The 20,706-nt window shown below is 35.0% G+C and overlaps 1 protein-coding gene across 1 annotated transcript in view; it reads left to right on the top strand.

Moving 5' to 3' along the window:
* LOC149802135 (fibrillin-1-like) overlaps positions 1 to 20,706 on the top strand; it is a 329,248-nt gene that overhangs the window by 136,501 nt on the left and 172,041 nt on the right. The window contains exons 14-21 of the mRNA XM_089956539.1: positions 1,709 to 1,834; positions 4,940 to 5,158; positions 11,953 to 12,078; positions 12,463 to 12,588; positions 14,048 to 14,170; positions 15,198 to 15,338; positions 17,205 to 17,255; positions 18,043 to 18,171. Coding sequence (XP_089812665.1) covers positions 1,709 to 1,834; positions 4,940 to 5,158; positions 11,953 to 12,078; positions 12,463 to 12,588; positions 14,048 to 14,170; positions 15,198 to 15,338; positions 17,205 to 17,255; positions 18,043 to 18,171 — 1,041 coding nt within the window. The remainder of the gene's footprint in view (positions 1 to 1,708; positions 1,835 to 4,939; positions 5,159 to 11,952; positions 12,079 to 12,462; positions 12,589 to 14,047; positions 14,171 to 15,197; positions 15,339 to 17,204; positions 17,256 to 18,042; positions 18,172 to 20,706) is intronic.

Genomic DNA, 20,706 nt, shown 5'->3' with positions numbered 1-20,706 from the left:
TTTTCTAATGAAATTGTTCACTTTTTTGTGTAAAATGCCTTTATGTTAAAGATATTCAATGACAAAGATTGTGACAAACATAAGACATGTGAACTTGCCAATATTTCATTGGGGAACCGGGGGAATATGTCTGTGGGGAAGCAGAGGAATATTTCATTGGGGAACCAGATGACTATGTCTCTGGGGAAGCAGATGAATATTTCAGTGGGAAACCAGGAGAATATGTCTGTGGGGAACCAGGGAAATATTTCAATGGGGAATCAGGGGAATATTTCAGTGGGAAACCAGGGGAATATGTCTTTTCAAATTACACTATCATTAAGTTTAATATTTCCAGTCTGTGTACATTCCTACCCATTTATCTAGTCGTTCTTGGACCCAGTGTAGTTTGCATGACGTAAGAAGATGTCCTGATAAGTATTGTAGGGAAGGGCTAAAGAAAGGCAACTTTCTCTTTGATCTTCATCTAAGTCTAATTCATTGGTTGAGGGTGACCTATCAGCAATACAAAGGATTTATACTTTGAGGAAATAAACAACATTTTTATTGAATAAGGACAAGACTAGTGTGAAATACACTTGTATATGGTTGACTTACATTTTTGTTACCTTTTTGTAATAAAATCCAATGTGCATTCAGCAAATGTACATGAAAAATCCATGAATTTGATTATAGGTCACATATTAAAAAATGTACGTATATGTCACATCCAGTTAGGAAACATTTGAAAATTGGTAGTCCTCCATTGATTTATGTCTTAATGTCAGCCTTCACGTGTGACTCAAAAGTGTACTATGATATTCATTGTTGCCAGTTGCACTTGGCTGTCTGGTTGTTATTTACATGTTAATTAAACCAGCCTAGATTTGGTATTTCTGAGGGAATTTACATATTACTGAGGCTACCAAGGGGATGAGGCTACTCACAGAGAAATGAAAATCTGTCAGCAAGTCATAAATTCTCTTGAAATAGCAGTAAAAATGTTAATAATAAATAATTACTAAACATTCAGTGATAATTTTTTAATGTCTTAATTAAGCAAAAGTAGAACTTGTAGATCACTCACACATTTCAGAATTCATTTACAGAGTAAAAGTATAATGCATGGCTTTTATTCACATTTGGTAATGACTTCCTTTCATGAAGAGTACATTGTTTTTATTGAAGACTGTAACTGGCTTCCTTTGATGAAGGCAGCAAAAAGCCAACTTTGGAGGAACACATAAATGCCTGTTTGATAATGTGGCAACCACATTAAAGCATGGTGGCATCAACAGACAAATCTACATAAAAATATTGTTCAGAATTGGCAGCTATTCAACATAAATGATTGAAAACAAAGGATTTGTTCAAGTTGGGGCATATGGCTTCTCTAAACATATACATTTATTTCTTTATGTTGATGATGACATAAGTATGACATATTTGGTGGAAACAAAAGACCATGAGCCTGTGAATCTGCTTGTATGTCAACATAGATGGTCTGTATGAGTGGGTAGGCCAGGATTTGTGCATGTAATTGGGTGTCCAAAATCACATGTTTGTTTTAAATGGTCAAGCCAAGACCATAGGAGAGCATAGCAAAGAGCTTTTGCAGAGGATTACAGATTTGGTTGTTTGTTAAATTATCAAAAGATTTGTCTAGTATAATAAGATATAATGTGTTTGGAGTTGTTTTTTAATTCTAATATCTTTTATTTTGATTCAGATATTAATGAATGTGAGACCCAGCCAGGAATCTGTGTAAATGGACAATGTATCAATTCACAGGCAAGTTTCAGGTGTGAATGTCCACATGGATTCACTCTTGGACCAGACAGAAGAACTTGTTTAGGTAAAGCCACCCTAATCAGTGTGAAAAAACTGAGTCTTTTGAAAATACATTGGAACTTCCTTAACCAGACACTGTTTGTCCACTTTATAGATGTGGCCAGTATATGAAGACTCTCTCAGTGGAACTAGTATGTGGACCAAACATTGTAGCTATATTATAAAGGTGACCAGTAGATGAAGGGTATATCAGTTTTTAGTGGCACTGTTGAGACCAAAATATGTGGCCATTGTATAGATGTGGCCAGTATATGGGGGTTCTCTTAGTATTAAAGTGGCAATATTGGACCAAAATATACAGACGCATTATGGATGTAGCATTAGAGTGGTAGTATTGTGACTAAAATATGAGGCCGCATTATGGATCTAAAATCAGAGTGACAGTATTGGGACTAAAATATGCAGCCACAATTTAGATGTGGCCACTATAAATAGGTTCTATCAGTATTAGAGTGCCAGTATTGGGACCAAAATATACAGACACATTATAGATATGGCATTAAAGTAGCATGTGTGTGTTTGTGTTTTTAATGTAGCTTTAACAGTTTGAGTCTATCGCTATGATATCTGCAGTGTAGCAGTTTATAATGTCTAGCACTGGGGCATCATGCTGCAGACACGTTGCATCATGTCCCACCCAGTCACATTATCCTGACACCAGTCCAATCAGTCCTGACACTAACCTCTTAATACTGAGTGCCAAGCGAGGCAGCTGCTAGGACCACTTTTAGAAGTCTTAGGTATGACTCTGCCGGGGTTTGAACCTGTGACCTCCTGAATCCAAGGCAGATGTTCTAACCACTTAGGCCATCAGAGCAGTCAGCATTAGAGTGGTAGTATTGGGACCAAAATATACAGCCACATTATAGATGTGGTATTACAGTGGCAGTATTGGGACCAAAATATACAGCCACCTTATAGATGTGGCATTACAGTGGCAGTATTGGGACCAAAAACTACAACCTCATTATAGATGTGGCATTACAGTGGCATTATTGGGACCAAAATATACAGCCACATTATAGATGTGGCATTAGAGTGTCAGTTTTGGGACTAAAATATGCAGCCGCATTATAGATGTGGCATTAGAGTGGCAGTATTTTGACCAAAATATACAGCCGCATTATAGATATGGCGTTAGAGTGGTAGTATTTTGACCAAATTATACAGCCACATTATAGATGTGGCATTAGAGTGGCAGTATTTTGACCAAAATATACAGCCGCATTATAGATATGGCGTTAGAGTGGTAGTATTTTGACCAAATTATACAGCCACATTATAGATGTGGCATTAGAGTGGCAGTATTTTGACAAAAATATACAGCTGTATTATAGATGTGGCATTAGAGTGGCAGTATTGGGACCAAAATATGCAGCCGCATTATAGATGCGGCATTAGAGTGGCAGTATTTGGACCAAAATATACAGCCGCATTATAGATATGGCATTAGAGTGGCAGTATTTTGACCAAAATATACAGCCACATTATAGATATGGCATTAGAGTGTCAGTTTTGGGACCAAAATATACAGCCGCATTATAGATGTGGCATTAGAGTGGCAGTTTTGGGACCAAAATATACAGCCGCATTATAGATGTGGCATTAGAGTGGCAGTTTTGGGACCAAAATATACAGCAGCATTATAGATGTGGCATTAGAGTGGCAGTTTTGGGACCAAAATATACAGCCGCATTATAGATGTGGTATTAGAGTGGCAGTATTGGGACCAAAATATACAGCCACATTATAGATGTGACATTAGAGTAGCAGTATTGGGACCAAAATATACAGCTGCATTATAGATGTGACATTAAAGTGTGTGTGCGTGTTTGTGTTTTTAATGTAGCTTAATAATTTGAGTCATATAGTTACAATATCTGCAGGGTGGCAGTTGATAATAATGTTAAGCACTGGGGCATCATGCTGCAGACACATGGCATCGTGTCCCACCGTCACATTATTCTGACACCAGACCAATCAGTCCGGACACTAACCTCTTAATGCTGATTGCCAAGCAAGGCAGCTGCTCATACCATTTTTATAAGTCTTTAGTATGACTCAGCCAGGGTTTAAACCTGCAACCTCCTGCTTCAAAGGCAGATGCTCTAACCACCAACAGAGCAGTAGGCATTAGAGTGGCAATATTGGGGCAAAATATACAGCCATACTATAGATGTGGCATTAGATGGGGAAGCATTGGGGCCAAAATATAGTCTTATTAAAGATGTGGCCAGTATAAGTTCTATTAGTATTATGACAAAACCATTGTGACCAAAATACATTTTGTCAGTATGAAAAGGAAGTTGGATTATGAAAGAGTCGGTTTAGGAAAACTTAACTGTATATTGTTTAATCAAACAAATGCACACTTGTTGCTTATAAACACAACAAACGTAAAAAAAAGCAAAAATTAATTTATGAAAGAATATCTAATACTCTCTCTCTCTCTCTATATATATATATGTAGATAGAGAGAGAAAAAATAGAAGATACCATAGAATTTCTTTTCAAAGAAAAGATTTGAAAAAGTACTGTTGTTTACTCAATCTTATACTTTCCTCCTTTAATTCTCACTAGACTCTAATACTTGTTAGAAATCTTACATAAGATTGCATAGAAAAGTGAGTGTTAATATTAATGTACTTGATCTTTTTTGACCATATAAATTTATAGGATGTTTAATCATGTACTTCAGTCTGTCTCTCTTTTAATTTTCCATGACAGAGTAAATGTAAATTAAAATCTTACATTCTGTTTTTGAGACTGATGAACAAAAACTTTTAAATTTTTGTAAGTGGATTTTTTTTAGAACAGTACACATTTTCCCTTCACTCCATACCTTGCACCAGTTCCAGTATTTACTATTGCCTTGTGCCAAGGACATGTGCTGTTATATTATATCATGTGAAATATTAAAATCTATCACTGGCTTCTCCTTTGGGAACTGTTCTCCTGCGGTGATGTCTTATATGTTATAGGACATTTACCAATGGCTTAGGCTTTAAACCAAACATGCAGAGGAGAACAGTTCAAAATAGAGAAAGAAATAATGTACTAATAAGATTCTTGAATAAGAGTAGCATGGATTTATATTAATACATTCCAGACACCAGAAGAGACCTGTGTTATATGGATTATAGGAATGGAGTATGTGGTAGTCCCTCTCGTATCCTGGTGACAAAATCAACATGTTGTTGTACTGTGGATTCTATGGAGGCAGTGGGAATTGCTTGGGGGAGAGACTGTGAGCCCTGCCCCTCAATGTCTGACCCCCAGTACAAACTGCTCTGTCCCCATGGACCAGATAGAGACCACAATGGACAAGGTAATGTTTATTATTAGACAGTTTCACATCGATTCAGGTAGGAGATGAGGACAGCAGCCCTGTCTCCTGGTGTCACCTTCTAGTTTTAACTGCTTTGTCCCCATGGTTCTGACAGGGAACACAATTGATATTTCAGTTTATTATATTTTTAACACTACATTTAGAACTATCAGCTTGGGAGGGACAGTTATATTACAGGTCAAATATTATAGGTAAAATTGGTTCATGGGAAACTTAAACTGCTCTATATTCACAGGTAGATATTGAACATGGTTATCCTCTTTGTGGTCAAGTTTCATCACATGTAGAATGTTCCATGTTACTATGTACACATGCATTTAAGTTGAGTCCAGCGGCAAACAATATAGATCAGGGTCTGTGTTGTTTGTTCTACCAATCATTCCTAACTGTGATGGCAGATCTGGGTCTGTGAAATTACTCCTAATTCTGGTGGCAGATCTGGGTTTGTGTAGTTTGCAGTTGAACTTGACTTATATATGAGAATATACAGTATTGGTAACCGTGTTCCGTTAAATGACCAACCATCACTACAACCTGTTGTGTCCCATCAGCTGTTAAAATATCTTGGATATGGTAATTCTGTTTGCTCTCTTTTTACATGCATATCTATCCTTGGTGTTTTTATAAGTAGGAAGGGTATAACATGCAGAACTGAGTAAGGACCTTCCAACCCCTCATATACAAAATGCTCTGTCCCTACTGCCTCAGCACATGCAAACAATGCGTATAAAATTATGTCACCCACGAATATAATCAGAATCTACACAGGATAAAATAACTATCTTACTCTAGTACATTTGGTCTGTACAAACTGTTGTTTATGATAGTACATTTGGTCTGTACAAACTGTTGTTTATGATAGTACATTTGGTCTGTACAAACTGTTGTTTATGATAGTACATTTGGTCTGTACAAACTGTTGTTTATGATAGTACATTTGGTCTGTACAAACTGTTGTTTATGATAGTACATTTGGTCTGTACAAACTGTTGTTTATGATAGTACATTTGGTCTGTACAAACTGTTGTTTATGATAGTACATTTGGTCTGTACAAACTGTTGTTTATGATGGTACATTTGGTCTGTACAAACTGTTGTTTATGATGGTACATTTGGTCTGTACAAACTTTCGTTGATTTTAGTTTCTAGTACTAGTTTAGAAAGAGAAGTTCGTATGTGAACTAATGAAGGGATTGTGACAGTCCTGACATTGTCATAACATCAATACAAGCCACTTTGTCTTCACAGGCCCAATATGGATCAAAGTGGACTTCTGTATACAATATTTAACTTACTTTGTGTAAGCAATTTTATCACAAGAATTATGTGTGGCAAGTGTACAAAGGAGCTTCATTAATGCATGATTGTTCCAACATTCTTTATTTAAAAAAAAAAACAAGATCAGCTGTTTCAAGATACTGCATACAATACATTTTTTTTTGCAGTATAATTATGTTTTTTCCTAAAATTTATGAGAATTTAACTTAAAACATTAGAACCAGCTAATAATACATTGAGTGTACGTGATTCATTGAAATTAAGCAAGAACAAAAAAAGAAGGATGACTGCCCTGATGATACACTTTCCGAAAACACTTGTGACAAGTTTTTATTAGTGGTGGAGACATTTTGTTGATCGAGCTGACTTCAAATGAGATTACAGTATATATGGATGAGTGATATCATACAGACTGTAGATAACCCCATGCCCCATGCTGTGTAAATCAATTTCTTCTTCGAATACATGATCTGATCAAAATTACAGTAGGATAAAAGTCTTTGCTACCTCAGAATCTAAATCTCCTGGTAATGCTTTCTGTGTATATATTATATAGGCAAAGGGAAGCATCTATTAAAGGTTAACTCCCCTTTCCACCCACCAGCTAATTTTTGTCTGACTGGTATAAGTTGTACTCTGACACATACTGCTCAGAAATACCTAATATTTACAATGATGTTTCCACTTTTTACATGACTGCCTAAGTCATAAGGTGGATTGGCAAGTCATCAATGCCACCTCCAACCTAGTGAGGATTCTTATATCAACTTAGTACCCTTTATGACATGTCAACTCATGACAAGGCCAGAAATGAACACGCCTTTAATTTGGAGAGCCATATTGTCAAAGTTATGAATAGGGCTTTTTACTACAACATGGCTAATGCACGGATGGCCTCCTACCCATGCATTTAGTAGGGAGAGATGCACTTCTGCACTCTTCTTCTCAGTGGTTTTGTGCATGCTCCCATTTGGCTGTACACTTCTCTAAGGGTGTCATACTGAGGAGGTCAGAACACAGGAAGCACAAGAGTTACTCCTACACCTGTCAGCATCATCTCCCATATTTGGATGTTCTACTTGTGGATCTTTCCAAAGATGGGACATTTGTGAACAGAGGTACAATAGAGGCAATTCCCGAAGATGACAGTCATTGCCATGCAAATTATAGGTCAGTATACACCCCTGCTTCTCAACATCAGGCTGTTAGGGGAAACATACAGTTTCTCCTCCTTCAAGCATCCTGTTACCCATCATTAACTTGCAGCTTCCGCCATCCACTGGAGACCCATCAGGCCTCTTCCACTTTCAGCATCCCCCTTCATGATGGAAACCTCCAGGGAACTCATGAAGGATGATATACTATTGTAACAGAAGAAGACACATTGTTGACTCATAAAATGGGCAGTAGAGATGGTGCAAAAGCTTCTATGACAAACATTTCCTGGTGATGATGTCCACTGGCAAACTGAGATCTGCAGTGGACCTCAGCAGGTTTAACCAATCCATTTTGGCCCTGAAATTCAGGATGGATTGGGGAAATATCATCTTTCAGTGCAGTGCAATGATTGTGTAATCAGCCTACACCTTTCCAACACATATTTTTACATTTCAATCCATATGATATTGTGCAAATATCTTCATTTTGCATATTTGGGCCAAAGTACATCAATTTTCTGATCTCCCTTTTAGCCTCAATATAAGTCCTTGGAGCTTCATGGAAACCTTTAACTGAGTAATCTCTTTAGTTCAGGAAACCTCTTCCATACTGCCTGGATGACATTCTTCAAAAACATTGGGTAAGTTTTTGTTTTAGTCTAAGATATGAAAAACATTTTTGGCCTCATTCACAGTCATCATTGGATAATAACTGTTGAGAAGTTGGACCTTATTATCGCTCAACATTTTATCCATCTTGGTTTGGATCTTTTCATTCACCACAATCTTGTACATATCCCTCCCACAAACACATTGGATACATTGTTCATGCATCAATGAGGATTTAAAAACAAAAGGTTTATATTGGTGAGGAAGTTTCCTCAACTCATTGTCCTATTGTATGCAGCAGAAGATTTGTTACCCCATAGCCACCCATTGCAAAGGCGGTCCTGTTCCAGTGGTGAACTTTTACAGATCAGAACATTATGATCTTGACTCACATCGAAAACTTTTGTCTCCAAAGGCAGGACAGGAAGAGGCTCCTGGCACTCACAACTAGAATTAATAATTTGTACAGATGCCAGACTGTCGGGTTGGGGAGCACACTTGCAACAGGACTTAACGATGGTCAGTGGCAAGTGGATGCTTTAAGAGATGGCTCTTCACATCAACCTCTTGGAAAAGAAAGCCATTCTCTATGCCTTCAACACTGGATAGTATGCATGCATATACTTATGAACCTGATACTGTAGGACAATTTAGTAGTGGTGACATACCTCCTCAAACTGGGGGAGATAAAATCACCAGATCTTTACATCATGGTATGGGATTACTGTTGGTGTTGTGCCCAATACCAAATAAATAGTTGGGTCTACCAAGGAGAGGACATCTGCTTCATACAGAGTTTTCTCTCCATCCTTCCACTTTCATCGAGTCTGTTCCCTCTGGGATTGCCCAGTGATAGATCTTTTCATAACAACTTATTGCCAACCTATTTCTCCCCATTTCTAGACCCAGAAGCATAATCCAATGATGCTCAATCACTCTTATACTGAAAGTATTTCAGAAAGTGAGGAATTTAAATTACCAGATAGTTCTGATTGCCTCTCCAATGAGACAAATACTCAGCCTGATTGCCCTGGTGACAAAGATACCCAGGAAAGTCATACCCCTATCCTGCTCAAGCAGCCCAGGTTGCCACTATTCCATCCATTTCTAGGAAAACTTTTCCTTCACACCTTATTCTTGTCAGGATACTTTGCATGAAAAGGAGTTCAGAGCTTCAGTTGGAGAGAGGTTTGCAACATTCTAGAAGGCCCTCCACTCTGAAGGCATATGAAGGGAAATGTTTTTTTTTAAAAATGACTCTGTGCATCATTTCCTCTGCTGGCCAACATATTTCTATTTCTCATTGAAGACAAGAAGTTAACCTTCGTCACCATAAATGAATACTTGTCCATGATCTTGCACACATTCCGACATCATGGATGAGACCATATTGGACAAAACAGCCAGTATTGGACAAAACAAGGACCTTTCTGACTGTCCAATTTCAATTTATCCACACAATTCTCCCTCATGTTACTCCCAGAAGGAAATCTCTCTGGGTGCTGATATGGCTTAATTCATCCAACCCCTGTCATCCACATCTATCAATCAGCTGTCATATTAGACTTCCTTTATTTGCTTGCTGAGTTGGCTATGAACCCTTTCCATGGACCTGAACTTCATGCAGTTCCATCCTGGTTTCATTGTAAAAAATGAGTTGCCATCACTAGGCAATCAACAAGAACTATTTGTCCTCTCTGTTTGGCTGATACATTGAGAGAGGTGAAGCTCTAAGATCCTGTATGCACTCTCAGATATTATCGGAAACATACAGAGAATATTCATAACAGCCAGACCAGGTTCTTTTCTCCCTCTCAAGTGTGGAAAGCAAGACATAACACCACAAGGGCTAGCTCCTTGGTTAAAGGGAGTTATACAATCAGCATAGATCAGCCTCTCTCAGGAACAGGTATGGCTTATCAAAATATCAGCTCATGAAATATGTGCAATTTCCATGTACCTGGCATATGAATGTAATGTATCCATTCATGAAATAGTAGAATCAGATGGCATGACCACACCATTTTCTCCATTGCCTTGCAGAAGATACAACCTGTGGTAGCTGCACAGTCTGTAACCACTCTCCAATTTATCACTGCACAACCTCAGAACCAGGTGGTATAGCCCACTTTTGCAGGATTTGCTTGAGAAGAAAAAAACGTTAAAGGTGAGACCATATAAAGTGCAGAATTGCACAGGAATCTCCATCGCACATGTATAAACTAATATCTTGGGCTTTGCTAAAGAAACATTAGGAGAATTTCATTCATTAGTATAACAGTCATGCTCCTCCTGGACAAAACAGGTAAAGGTAGGATGCTCAGGTAATGTATTTAATGGAGAAAGCAAATTTCAAATTAGAGGTTGCATGTTTACCATAATCAGCTGTGTCCTCAGTATTAGCTCATTTCAGTTAATACCTGTTTGTCCTATATACATAGCATCATTGTATTGGCAATGGTCAGTAGAAAAAATAGCAATGGGATTTTCTCCAAGCTGTTATTGTAGCCAAATTGTTATTGATCTGAAGTAGTATAGTCCTGATGATATCATTATAATATCATACAAAGTGTCAATGATATCATGATATCATACAAAGTGCCCATCATATCATTATAATATCATACAAAGTGCCCATGATATCATTATAATGTCATGCAAAGTGTTTATGATATCATTATAATGTCATACAAAGTGCCCATGATATCATTATAATGTCATGCAAAGTGTTTATATCATTATAATATCATACAAAGTGCCCATGATATCATTTTATTATTATACAAAGTGTCTATGATATCAGTATAATATCATACAAAGTATCTATGATATCATTATAATATCATACAAAGTGTCAATGATATCGTTATAATATCGTACAAAGTGTCTGTGATATCATTATACTATCATACCAAGTGTCTATGATATCATTATAATATCATACAAAGTGCCTATGATATCATTGTAACATCATACAAAGTGTCTATGATATCATTATAATATCATACAAAGTGTCTATGATATCATTATACTATCATACAAAGTTCCCATGATATCATTATAATATCATTCAAAGTGTCAATGATATTATAATATCATACAAAGTGTCTATGATATCATTATAATATCATACAAAGTGTCAATGATATCATTATAACATCATACAAAGTGTCTATGATATCATTATAATATCATACAAAGTGCCCATGATATCACTATAATATCATACAAAGTGCCCATGATATCACTATAATATCATACAAAGTGCCCATGATATCACTATAATATCATACAAAGTGCCCATGATATCATTATAATATCATACAAAGTGCCCATGATATCACTATAATATCATACAAAGTGCCCATGATATCACTATAATATCATACAAAGTGCCCATGATATCACTATAATATCATACAAAGTGCCCATGATATCATTATAATATCATACAAAGTCCCCATGTTATCATTATAATATCACACAAAGTGTCTGTGATATCATTATAATGTCATACAAAGTGCCCATGATATCACTATAATATCATACAAAGTGTATATGATATCATTATAATATCACACAAAGTGTCCATATCATAATACAGCTTTTGACTCATGACAATATCACTAAAATTTACAAAGGATTTTCCTCAAATATTGTAAAATTGCAACTCAGATGGAGATGATAATTTTACTTACTCTGATTTCCCATTTTGCTTTTATTTTTCAGATATTAATCAGTGTGTGTTGATGCCAAATATTTGTGAGCATGGTTCATGTGAGAACCTAGATCCAGGATACAGGTGTATCTGTGACCCAGGGTTTGAGTCAGATAGAACTGGAAAGAGATGTCTTGGTAAGGTCAATCCTTTACCTTCATGACACTAGATGCAACTTCATCCATAGAAAAAACTGATTGTGTTAAAGCATAGATTTTTGGTCTTTTATTTTTCATTGTTAGTATCATAGGGAAATGAACTACTAAAATATGGCTAAAATTATATGTGAAATTATGCTTAGTTACAGGTGTCATTTTTATACATACAGCAGCGTCAACATAAAGATTCTTCATTAAGATTTTGTCTTAAAACTTAATTCAAGGCAAAGATGGTGGAAGGGGGATACATTACTATTACTTTTCAGAACATAGTTATGTTGGCTTTTTGTTCTTTTTTTAAAATAATTCTTTGACATATTTTTTAATAAACATAAATTGGCAGTTATAATTTTCCTGCTTCAGATGTAAATGAATGTGTGGTGAACCCACGGCTGTGTGATGGAGGTCAGTGTAGGAACACTCCAGGCAGCTTCACCTGCTCTTGTCCAGCGGGATTCAAACTGGAACCATCCCAGCAGCTCTGTGAAGGTCATCATTCAAAATGCTTTCTTGACTTAATAGACTTCAGACAAATTCATTGTAATGTTTCTTGAGAGCATTGCTTTGCAGAATGAAAATTTGAAATAGATTAAAGTGTTTTAAATAGCATGATATGTTTGTAGGATCTTATACTTTTTGCCTTTTGTTTTATTTTCTGTACAGTTTACACAGATTTAACATCTTTCATTTTTAGTTTACCTTCATGTTAACATTTATATTTGGAAAGTTTATCTTTCTAGGTTTTTTCTGCAGTTCTTAATGTGTACAACTTTTGCAGCTTTAATTTTAATTTGCTACATGCAACTATTATTTTGCTTAGGTGTTATTAAATGCTAATACATACATACCTCATGCACACATCTTACATACGTATTTACTTCATACATATATACTTCATAAATACTTACCTCATACATATACATTTCATACATGCATACTCATACATATATACCTCATACATACATACCTCATATCTCATACATACATATATACCTCATACATACATACCTCACATCTCATACATACATTTATACCTCATACATACATACATACCTATATACCTCATACATACATATATACTTCATACCTCATATATACATACCTCATACATATATAACTCATGCATAACAACTTCATACATATATACCTCTTACATACATACCTCATACATATATACCTCATACATACATACCTCTTACATACATATATACCTTATACATACGTACCTCTTACATACATACCTCATACATATATACTTCATACATATATACCTCATACATACATATCTCATACCTGCATATATATCTCATACATACATATATACCTCATACATACATATCTCATACATAAGTATCTCATACCTGCATATATACCTCATACATACATATATACCTCATACATACATATCTCATACATATGTATCTCATACCTGCATATATACCTCATACATGCATATATACCTCATACATACTTACCTCATACATACATACCTCATACCTATATACCTCATACAGACATATACCTAAAGCATACAGATGAAGAGTGATATGCTGAATAGGTAATTTTGGTCTTCATCAATAAAAATATAGTTTAACACTAACATTTGCATAAAACATAGATATAATTTAAAAAATGGCATACAGATAGGTTGCAGTATAAAATTCTTGCATGATTTGATGTATTCTGGTTTGGTATATTCTACTTTGTAATGTCAGTTACACTCACTGATTAAGTACAGATTTTTTTAATATACATTTTGAATAGAACATTTGTATTTTTATGATTATTTACATAAGAGTAACAATTATTCACAGTTTAGCATTTGCCTGAATATTCAGAAAAAATATTGAACCATTGAGCTCTATTGAATTAGAAATCTCAAGAATATTACGGCAGTTTTTGAATTAGAGAAACCTACAAGTTTGCACATTAATGTTGTTTTCTTCAGATATTAACGAGTGCCTGTCAGGTCCATGTATTGGCGGTGAATGTGTCAATATAGGTGGAAGCTTCCGATGTGAGTGCCGTATTCAAGGAATGACACTGGATTCAACAGGCAGAATATGTATAGGTTAGTTGCATGTAAATCAAAAGGCATGTTTTTTATCCACACTTTTGATGCTTGCTGATAATTGCTATATATAGTCAATTACAGGTCAGATCCAACTGCAAACTGCGTGTACCAAGATCTGCCATTACATATTACTCTGGCAGAACTGGATCTGTGCAATTTGTTAGGAGTAATCAGTAGAACAAACAACATAGCCCTTGATCTACCAGTTCATTATGCAACAGCAGATCAGGATCTATGCTTTTTGAATTTGGACCTGATTTATAAGTGAGTATATAATAATGTTCATTACAGTCATACTCTAGAGACCTGATTTATAAGTGAGTATATAATAATGTTCATTACAGAGTCATACTCTAGAGACCTGATTTATAAGTGAGTATATAATAATGTTCATTACAGAGTCATACTCTAGAGACCTGATTTATAAGTGACTATATAATAATGTTCATTACAGAGTCATACTCTAGAGACCTGATTTATAAGTGAGTATATAATAATGTTCATTACAGAGTCATACTCTAGAGGACAACTTTTTGCCACCAAAAAGATTACTCTGAATTCTGCTGATATAACTGCCCAAATCATAATCCGTTATTAGTATATAAGTTTGTGTCCTTTTTGCTTCCACGGGCCAGGACTATGACATTTGTTTCTTTTTAATGAGTGTTTTACAAATAGTTATTGATACAGTAAGGAAATTTTCTTTTCTTTTCTACCAAAAGAGTCTAATACCTGAATATGAAGTGTAATAAAATTAATTATCTACTGTATATGGTCTGCATTCTCTCTATGCTTATTAGAACACTGATGAAGGTACTGATATTCATGAAAAGAGAGGACTGACATATTCATAATAGTCAGAACATTGTCATTGTTAAAGATGAACTTTCAAGGAAGAGGTTATAATTTATTTCAGCATGTTTTCTTGAAGAGCATGATGTCTTTTTTTCTGATTTTGCCTTTCATTACCTTCTTTAAACCTCACTCACCATTAAAAGGGTTTCAATTTTATTTATTCTGACAGACAATCGTCGTGGATTGTGCTGGCTGACTATCCAGAATAGACAGTGTGAGGATAACATCAGACAACCAATGCTGAAATCAGAGTGCTGTAGCACAATAGGCAAGGCCTGGGGCAGCCCTTGTGAACCATGCCCTTCACCACGTAAGCCAACATATTAAAATATTGTCATGATTTGTCTTGCTCATAAATCTATATTGTGAGTAAACAAGAACTTAAGTTAGTCATCCCATAATAGTGGCTGCCTTTAGGGTTTTATAGTTAGCCATCCCATAATGGTGGCTGCTCTTAGGGTTTTATAGTTAGCCATCAATCAAGACTATGCACTGTTACAGACGTCTTAGCTTTACTTCTGTGCATTGTTACAGACGTCTTGCCTTTACTTCTATGCATTGTTACAGATGTCATGGCTTTACTTCTGTGCATTGTTACAGAAGTCTTGGGTTTACTTCTGTGCATTGTTACAGACGTCTTGGCTTTACTTCTGTGCATTGTTACAGATGTCTTGGGTTCACTTCTATGCATTGTTACAGATGTCTTGGTTTTACCTCTATGCATTGTTACAGAAGTCTTGGCTGTACCTCTATGCATTGTTACAGATGTCTTGGTTTTACTTCTATGCATTGTTACAGAAGTCTTGACTGTACCTGTATGCAGTGATGCAGAGGTCTTGGCTGTCCCTGTATGCATTATTACAGAAGTCTTGATTGTATTTGTAGCATTGTTATAGAAGTCTTGTTTGCACCAGCATATTCTTCGCTACTGATATCATTGGTTGTACCTGTATTGATTGTTACAGAAGTGTTGGTGGTATGTGAGGGCTGTTCCATTTAAACATACATGGTATTCAGGGAAGGCAGTTTTTAAAAAATAATTGCCATTGTACTTTGATTTCACAGAGTTCATATTAAAATGATAAGAAAATTCTAAATTGCATCTATGGGTGAGTACCCCACTTTAAAAATGCCTTCCCTAGGTCCCCTGTATGTTTTAATGGAACAGCCCTGAGGCATTGTTTCAGAAATCTTTGTTGTACCTGAATCCATTGTTACAGAAATCTTGGTTGTACCTATATGCATTGTAACAGGAAGTTTGGTTGTACCTTAGGACATTGCAACAGATGTCTTGGTTGTTCTTATATTTATTGTTACAAAATTTATTTGTACCTGTATTCATTATTACAGAAGTCTAGTTTGTACCTGTATGCTGAAGCTAGAAGACAGAAGTTTGGATTTAGATGCTTCAACACATTTAATAAATCAGAATTAAAATTTGAACTTTTAAATGCTCACATAATTGTTTCTGGAAAATTGATAAGAGTACCATTCAGTATGATAGTGCAAGTTCATTCTTCAGCTTTTTAGCTGCAAATTTTATGGAATATTTCACATTCATAACAATAAAATTTATGAAACATTTCACATTCATAACAATAAATTTTATGGAACATTTCACAGTCATAACAATAAAATGTATGGAACATTTTACATTCATAACAAAAAAGATTATGGAACATTTCACATTCATAACAATAAATTTTATGGAGCATTTCACATTCATAACAATAGAAATAAAATTTAACCAGTGTCCCCTACTTTGAAAATGTGCGTCTTGTATCTTGCACATTATCATTTTGTGTAGTATTGCTTTATTTTGGGCAAACCCAGGTGAGCTCTATTGAAAATACATTGTTGTGATGTTGCTTAAATTTGATTTGATAGAACCAAAGAAAGATTTATGGATGAGTTTGTTATTCTTAATTAGGAATTTGCAATTTATATTTAAAGTGGTAAATAAGGCAAAAATCATTAAAGCTTCCACATTGACAGTGATTTCAATGTACAGGAAAACTCCCAAAACAAGTGTCACTTGGAAAATATTGGCATTCCCATGGATTTTCCATTCCATGAACATTATGCAGATTGCAAGCAAGCATGTATGTTTGTATAGATGATAAATTATAAACTGACAGAATTAATGTACCCCACGAAAATTATTTTATCTATTCAGTGGAATTGAGATGTCAGCCAGGATTCCAGTTTGAAGGTGGTGAATGCAAAGGTAAGTTTTTCAGCCTATTCATGAAATTTCATTTATAAAAAAGTGCTGGGTTTAAAGTGATATAATAGACGTTCTTGATAGCAATTTAGTTGAGTAATAGGTCCTAATGCATGAAACACAGGCAGAGTACTATATATACTCAATTATAAGTTGAGTTTTACAGTAGCCACATAATGCTCAGGCAGATCAGGGTCTACATTGTTTATTCTGTTGATTACTAGTAACAAACTGCATAGACCGAGATTTTCTGGTGCACTTGCTGATGGCAGATCTGGGTCTGTGCAGTTGGGCTATACTCATAACCAAATATATATGGTATACAAGTATTACTTTATCTGGTATTTCTTCAGACTGCTCTTTATGTATTAGAGTCATTAAATAAATTAAATAGATTTACAAAATTATGAATACTCTGGGGCTTTTTCATTAGTATAACGTTAATGTATTTTAAGGCAGAAAATTAGAAAATAATTGCTATAACAGTTGTATGTTATACAAAAAAGATTTCACTGTAATGAGGGTGCTGTTCCAGTAAAGAATTTGAAACATAATAGAAAACATTTTCAGTATAATTACTAATATTTGCTTAAGGTCCATTGCTGGAACATTTTCGTATGAACTTGTTTTAGTACTCTATATGCAGGTAAGGAAACAAAATTCAATGAGAGGAAGAACAAAGACAATTTCTTAATATTTAAAACTATGTTATCATAAGTACAGCATATTTCATTTATAATATTAGTAAATAACATACACAAAGTTAACAGAACAGTTGCCATTTTTCCAGACATCAATGAATGTTTGTTGTTCCCTAACATCTGTGAGGGTGGTGGCCATTGTAAGAATACCCTAGGATCATTCACCTGCAGCTGTCCTGAAGGACTGTCACTTGATTCAGCAGGAAGAAGATGTATGGGTAGGTCAGAGGTATTGTGGGAATAATGGAATATTGTGTAATATTTTGCCCAGGTCAGAGGTATTGTGGGAATAATGGAATATTGTGTAATATTTTGCCCAGGTCAGAGGTATTGTGGGAATTAGGGAATATTGTGTAATATTTTGCACATCTTAAAAAAACTGGGCTTATACTGTGAGTTTCAATTTGTTTAAAAACTGTCATCGTTGCTTCACACAATTTGAAGCTGATGAAACAGGTGTGTTCTGTAGAGCTCATAACTATTTTGAAATGGTTGTTTTGTTACCAAATCCAAAATCTGCACAAATTATTCTGTTTTGCTTCTTTAAGTGGAAAGACCTTTGTTGATAGCAAGAACAGAATTAATTTCACTTTGTAGTGGAGAGATTTCAAAATAAAGACTTGTTTTTTCAGGTTGTTCAGATGATTTAGTTTCTATTGGGTCTTTTATACTGTCTTGAAAGAGGCGTAGGAAGGATAAATATTGTTTGGTAGCATCACTGGGACAGCAGCTTGATGTGCTCCACATTTTTCAATTTATGTAACTTATGCGTGAACTGCGTTAAATTTTTATGTCCCATCCTTACTTTTTTCTGTTATTCAGATATTATGATAAATGTTTGTGATAAACAATGTACTGGAAATCATCCTTACATATTGATATGTTGTCTAGTCTGCCTAAAAGGGTGATGGTATGGTTTTCGATTGGGGTAACCCTTTTTTATCCTGGCTGGTATACAGTTTTGCAAAATATTATAGAGCTATGGACGTCTTTTGAGTTCAATACATTCTTTTGTCTCAATTAATAATGTTGTTAGTGAATTGAGTTTTGTGAATGGTTTTATTATTTGTATACTGTGATCGAATGGTATCTCCACATCAGCATGCTATAGTATTTTGAGGAGCTAAAGGCACTGCGAGGAAAACAATACAGTGCACAGATCTTGAGTGTGTGACACCCATTCAGCCTGTCAAAATTCAGGATAATTTTTGTAAAAGTAATACATTGTATCATTCTTCTGTAATATGTTGTATCATTCTTCTTGTTGAGAGTAACAAAATAACATCATGACGCTATCTCAGTTAACAAGCTTTTGTATGGGAATTTACTTTTTACTCTATGTCTATTACTTCTATGATTATGATGTTTATCATCTTTTTTAACATCATCATTAATGCCACTGCCAATGTAGTCCTTCAGTGTAAGACATATCACATGTTATTTATGTTTTGGTGGGTGTCTTACGCACATAGCATGTTCTGATGCTGACTGACGTCAGAATGAGAGTCCAAATTTGTCAAGAGTATCACACACACTTGGCAGCACATACTGAGGCTTTTTCACAAATTAAAGTCTCGTACTTTGCTTACTCTGATGTCTTTTTTCAAATAAATTCAAATTCTTGCAAAAGCAAGTGGCTGTATTTTCAAGTTCTGTTGACCTACATTTCAGTTGGTTGTAAGCTGTAAATGTTGAAATTTGTTAAAACGATGACAAATATCTTGAGTGAAATGAAGCTATCTAAATGCTTTCTTCAGTAATAGTATATTTGTATTAATTTGGTTAAAGAAACATTCTTCAACTGAGTCTGATTTTGGCATTCTTGGCTTCCATTGCATTTCAACCAGCTGAACAAAAAATGAAAATGCATCCATTTGCTACTGTCAGATTTGTTATTCCATAAGGATAAAGACAGCAAAGTAAGTATAATCAATTAGATTTAAATTTGTGGAAGAGTGTTGATATGAGCTACCATGTGTGTGAGATATTCCCTAAAATGTTACCTCTCAGTCGTCTGTCAGTCAACTTTGGAACATGCTACACAAGGCTGTTATTTAGGCAGTAGTATGTAGCACCAAAACCGAAATATCACGTGATAGATCTTATGTTATAAGAGTTCTGCCAATGAAGAAAACATTCATTCAGGCTGAAAACCTACTGAATATGATATCATATTGTAGTTTCTTTTATTCTTAAATACTGTCGCTTGTTTATATTTATATCAAATATTCTACCAAATCTAAATCTTTATTTTCCAAAATATTGTATGAGAAATTGGATACAGTAATCTCTAACTATAACATTAAATATCCTATCAGAATTTGAGTACATTAATCCCTAACTATAACATTAAATATCCTACCAGAATTTGAGTATAGTAATCCCTAACTTTAACATTAAATATCCTATCAGAATTTGAGTACATTAATCCCTAACTATAGCATTAAATATCCTACCAGAATTTGAGTATAGTAATCCCTAGCTATAACATTAAATATCCTATTAGAATCTGAGTACATTAATCCCTAACTATAGCATCAAATATCCTATCAGAATTTGATTACAGTAATCCCTAACTATAACTATCACATCAGAATTTGAGTACAGTAATCCCTAACTATAATAGTAAATATCCTATCAGAATTCCTAGAGTAATTCCCAACCATGACATTAAATACCCTCATAAAATCTTACTACAGTAATCCCTAGCAATAACATTGTTCATGTTAGCAATGCAAGTGGAGAGTACCTTA

This window comes from Sinohyriopsis cumingii, chromosome 4, assembly GCF_028554795.1.
Source record: "Sinohyriopsis cumingii isolate HCF-2022 chromosome 4, ASM2855479v2, whole genome shotgun sequence".
NCBI lineage: Eukaryota > Metazoa > Mollusca > Bivalvia > Unionida > Unionidae > Sinohyriopsis > Sinohyriopsis cumingii.
This window is presented reverse-complemented; position numbering and strand designations above follow the sequence as displayed.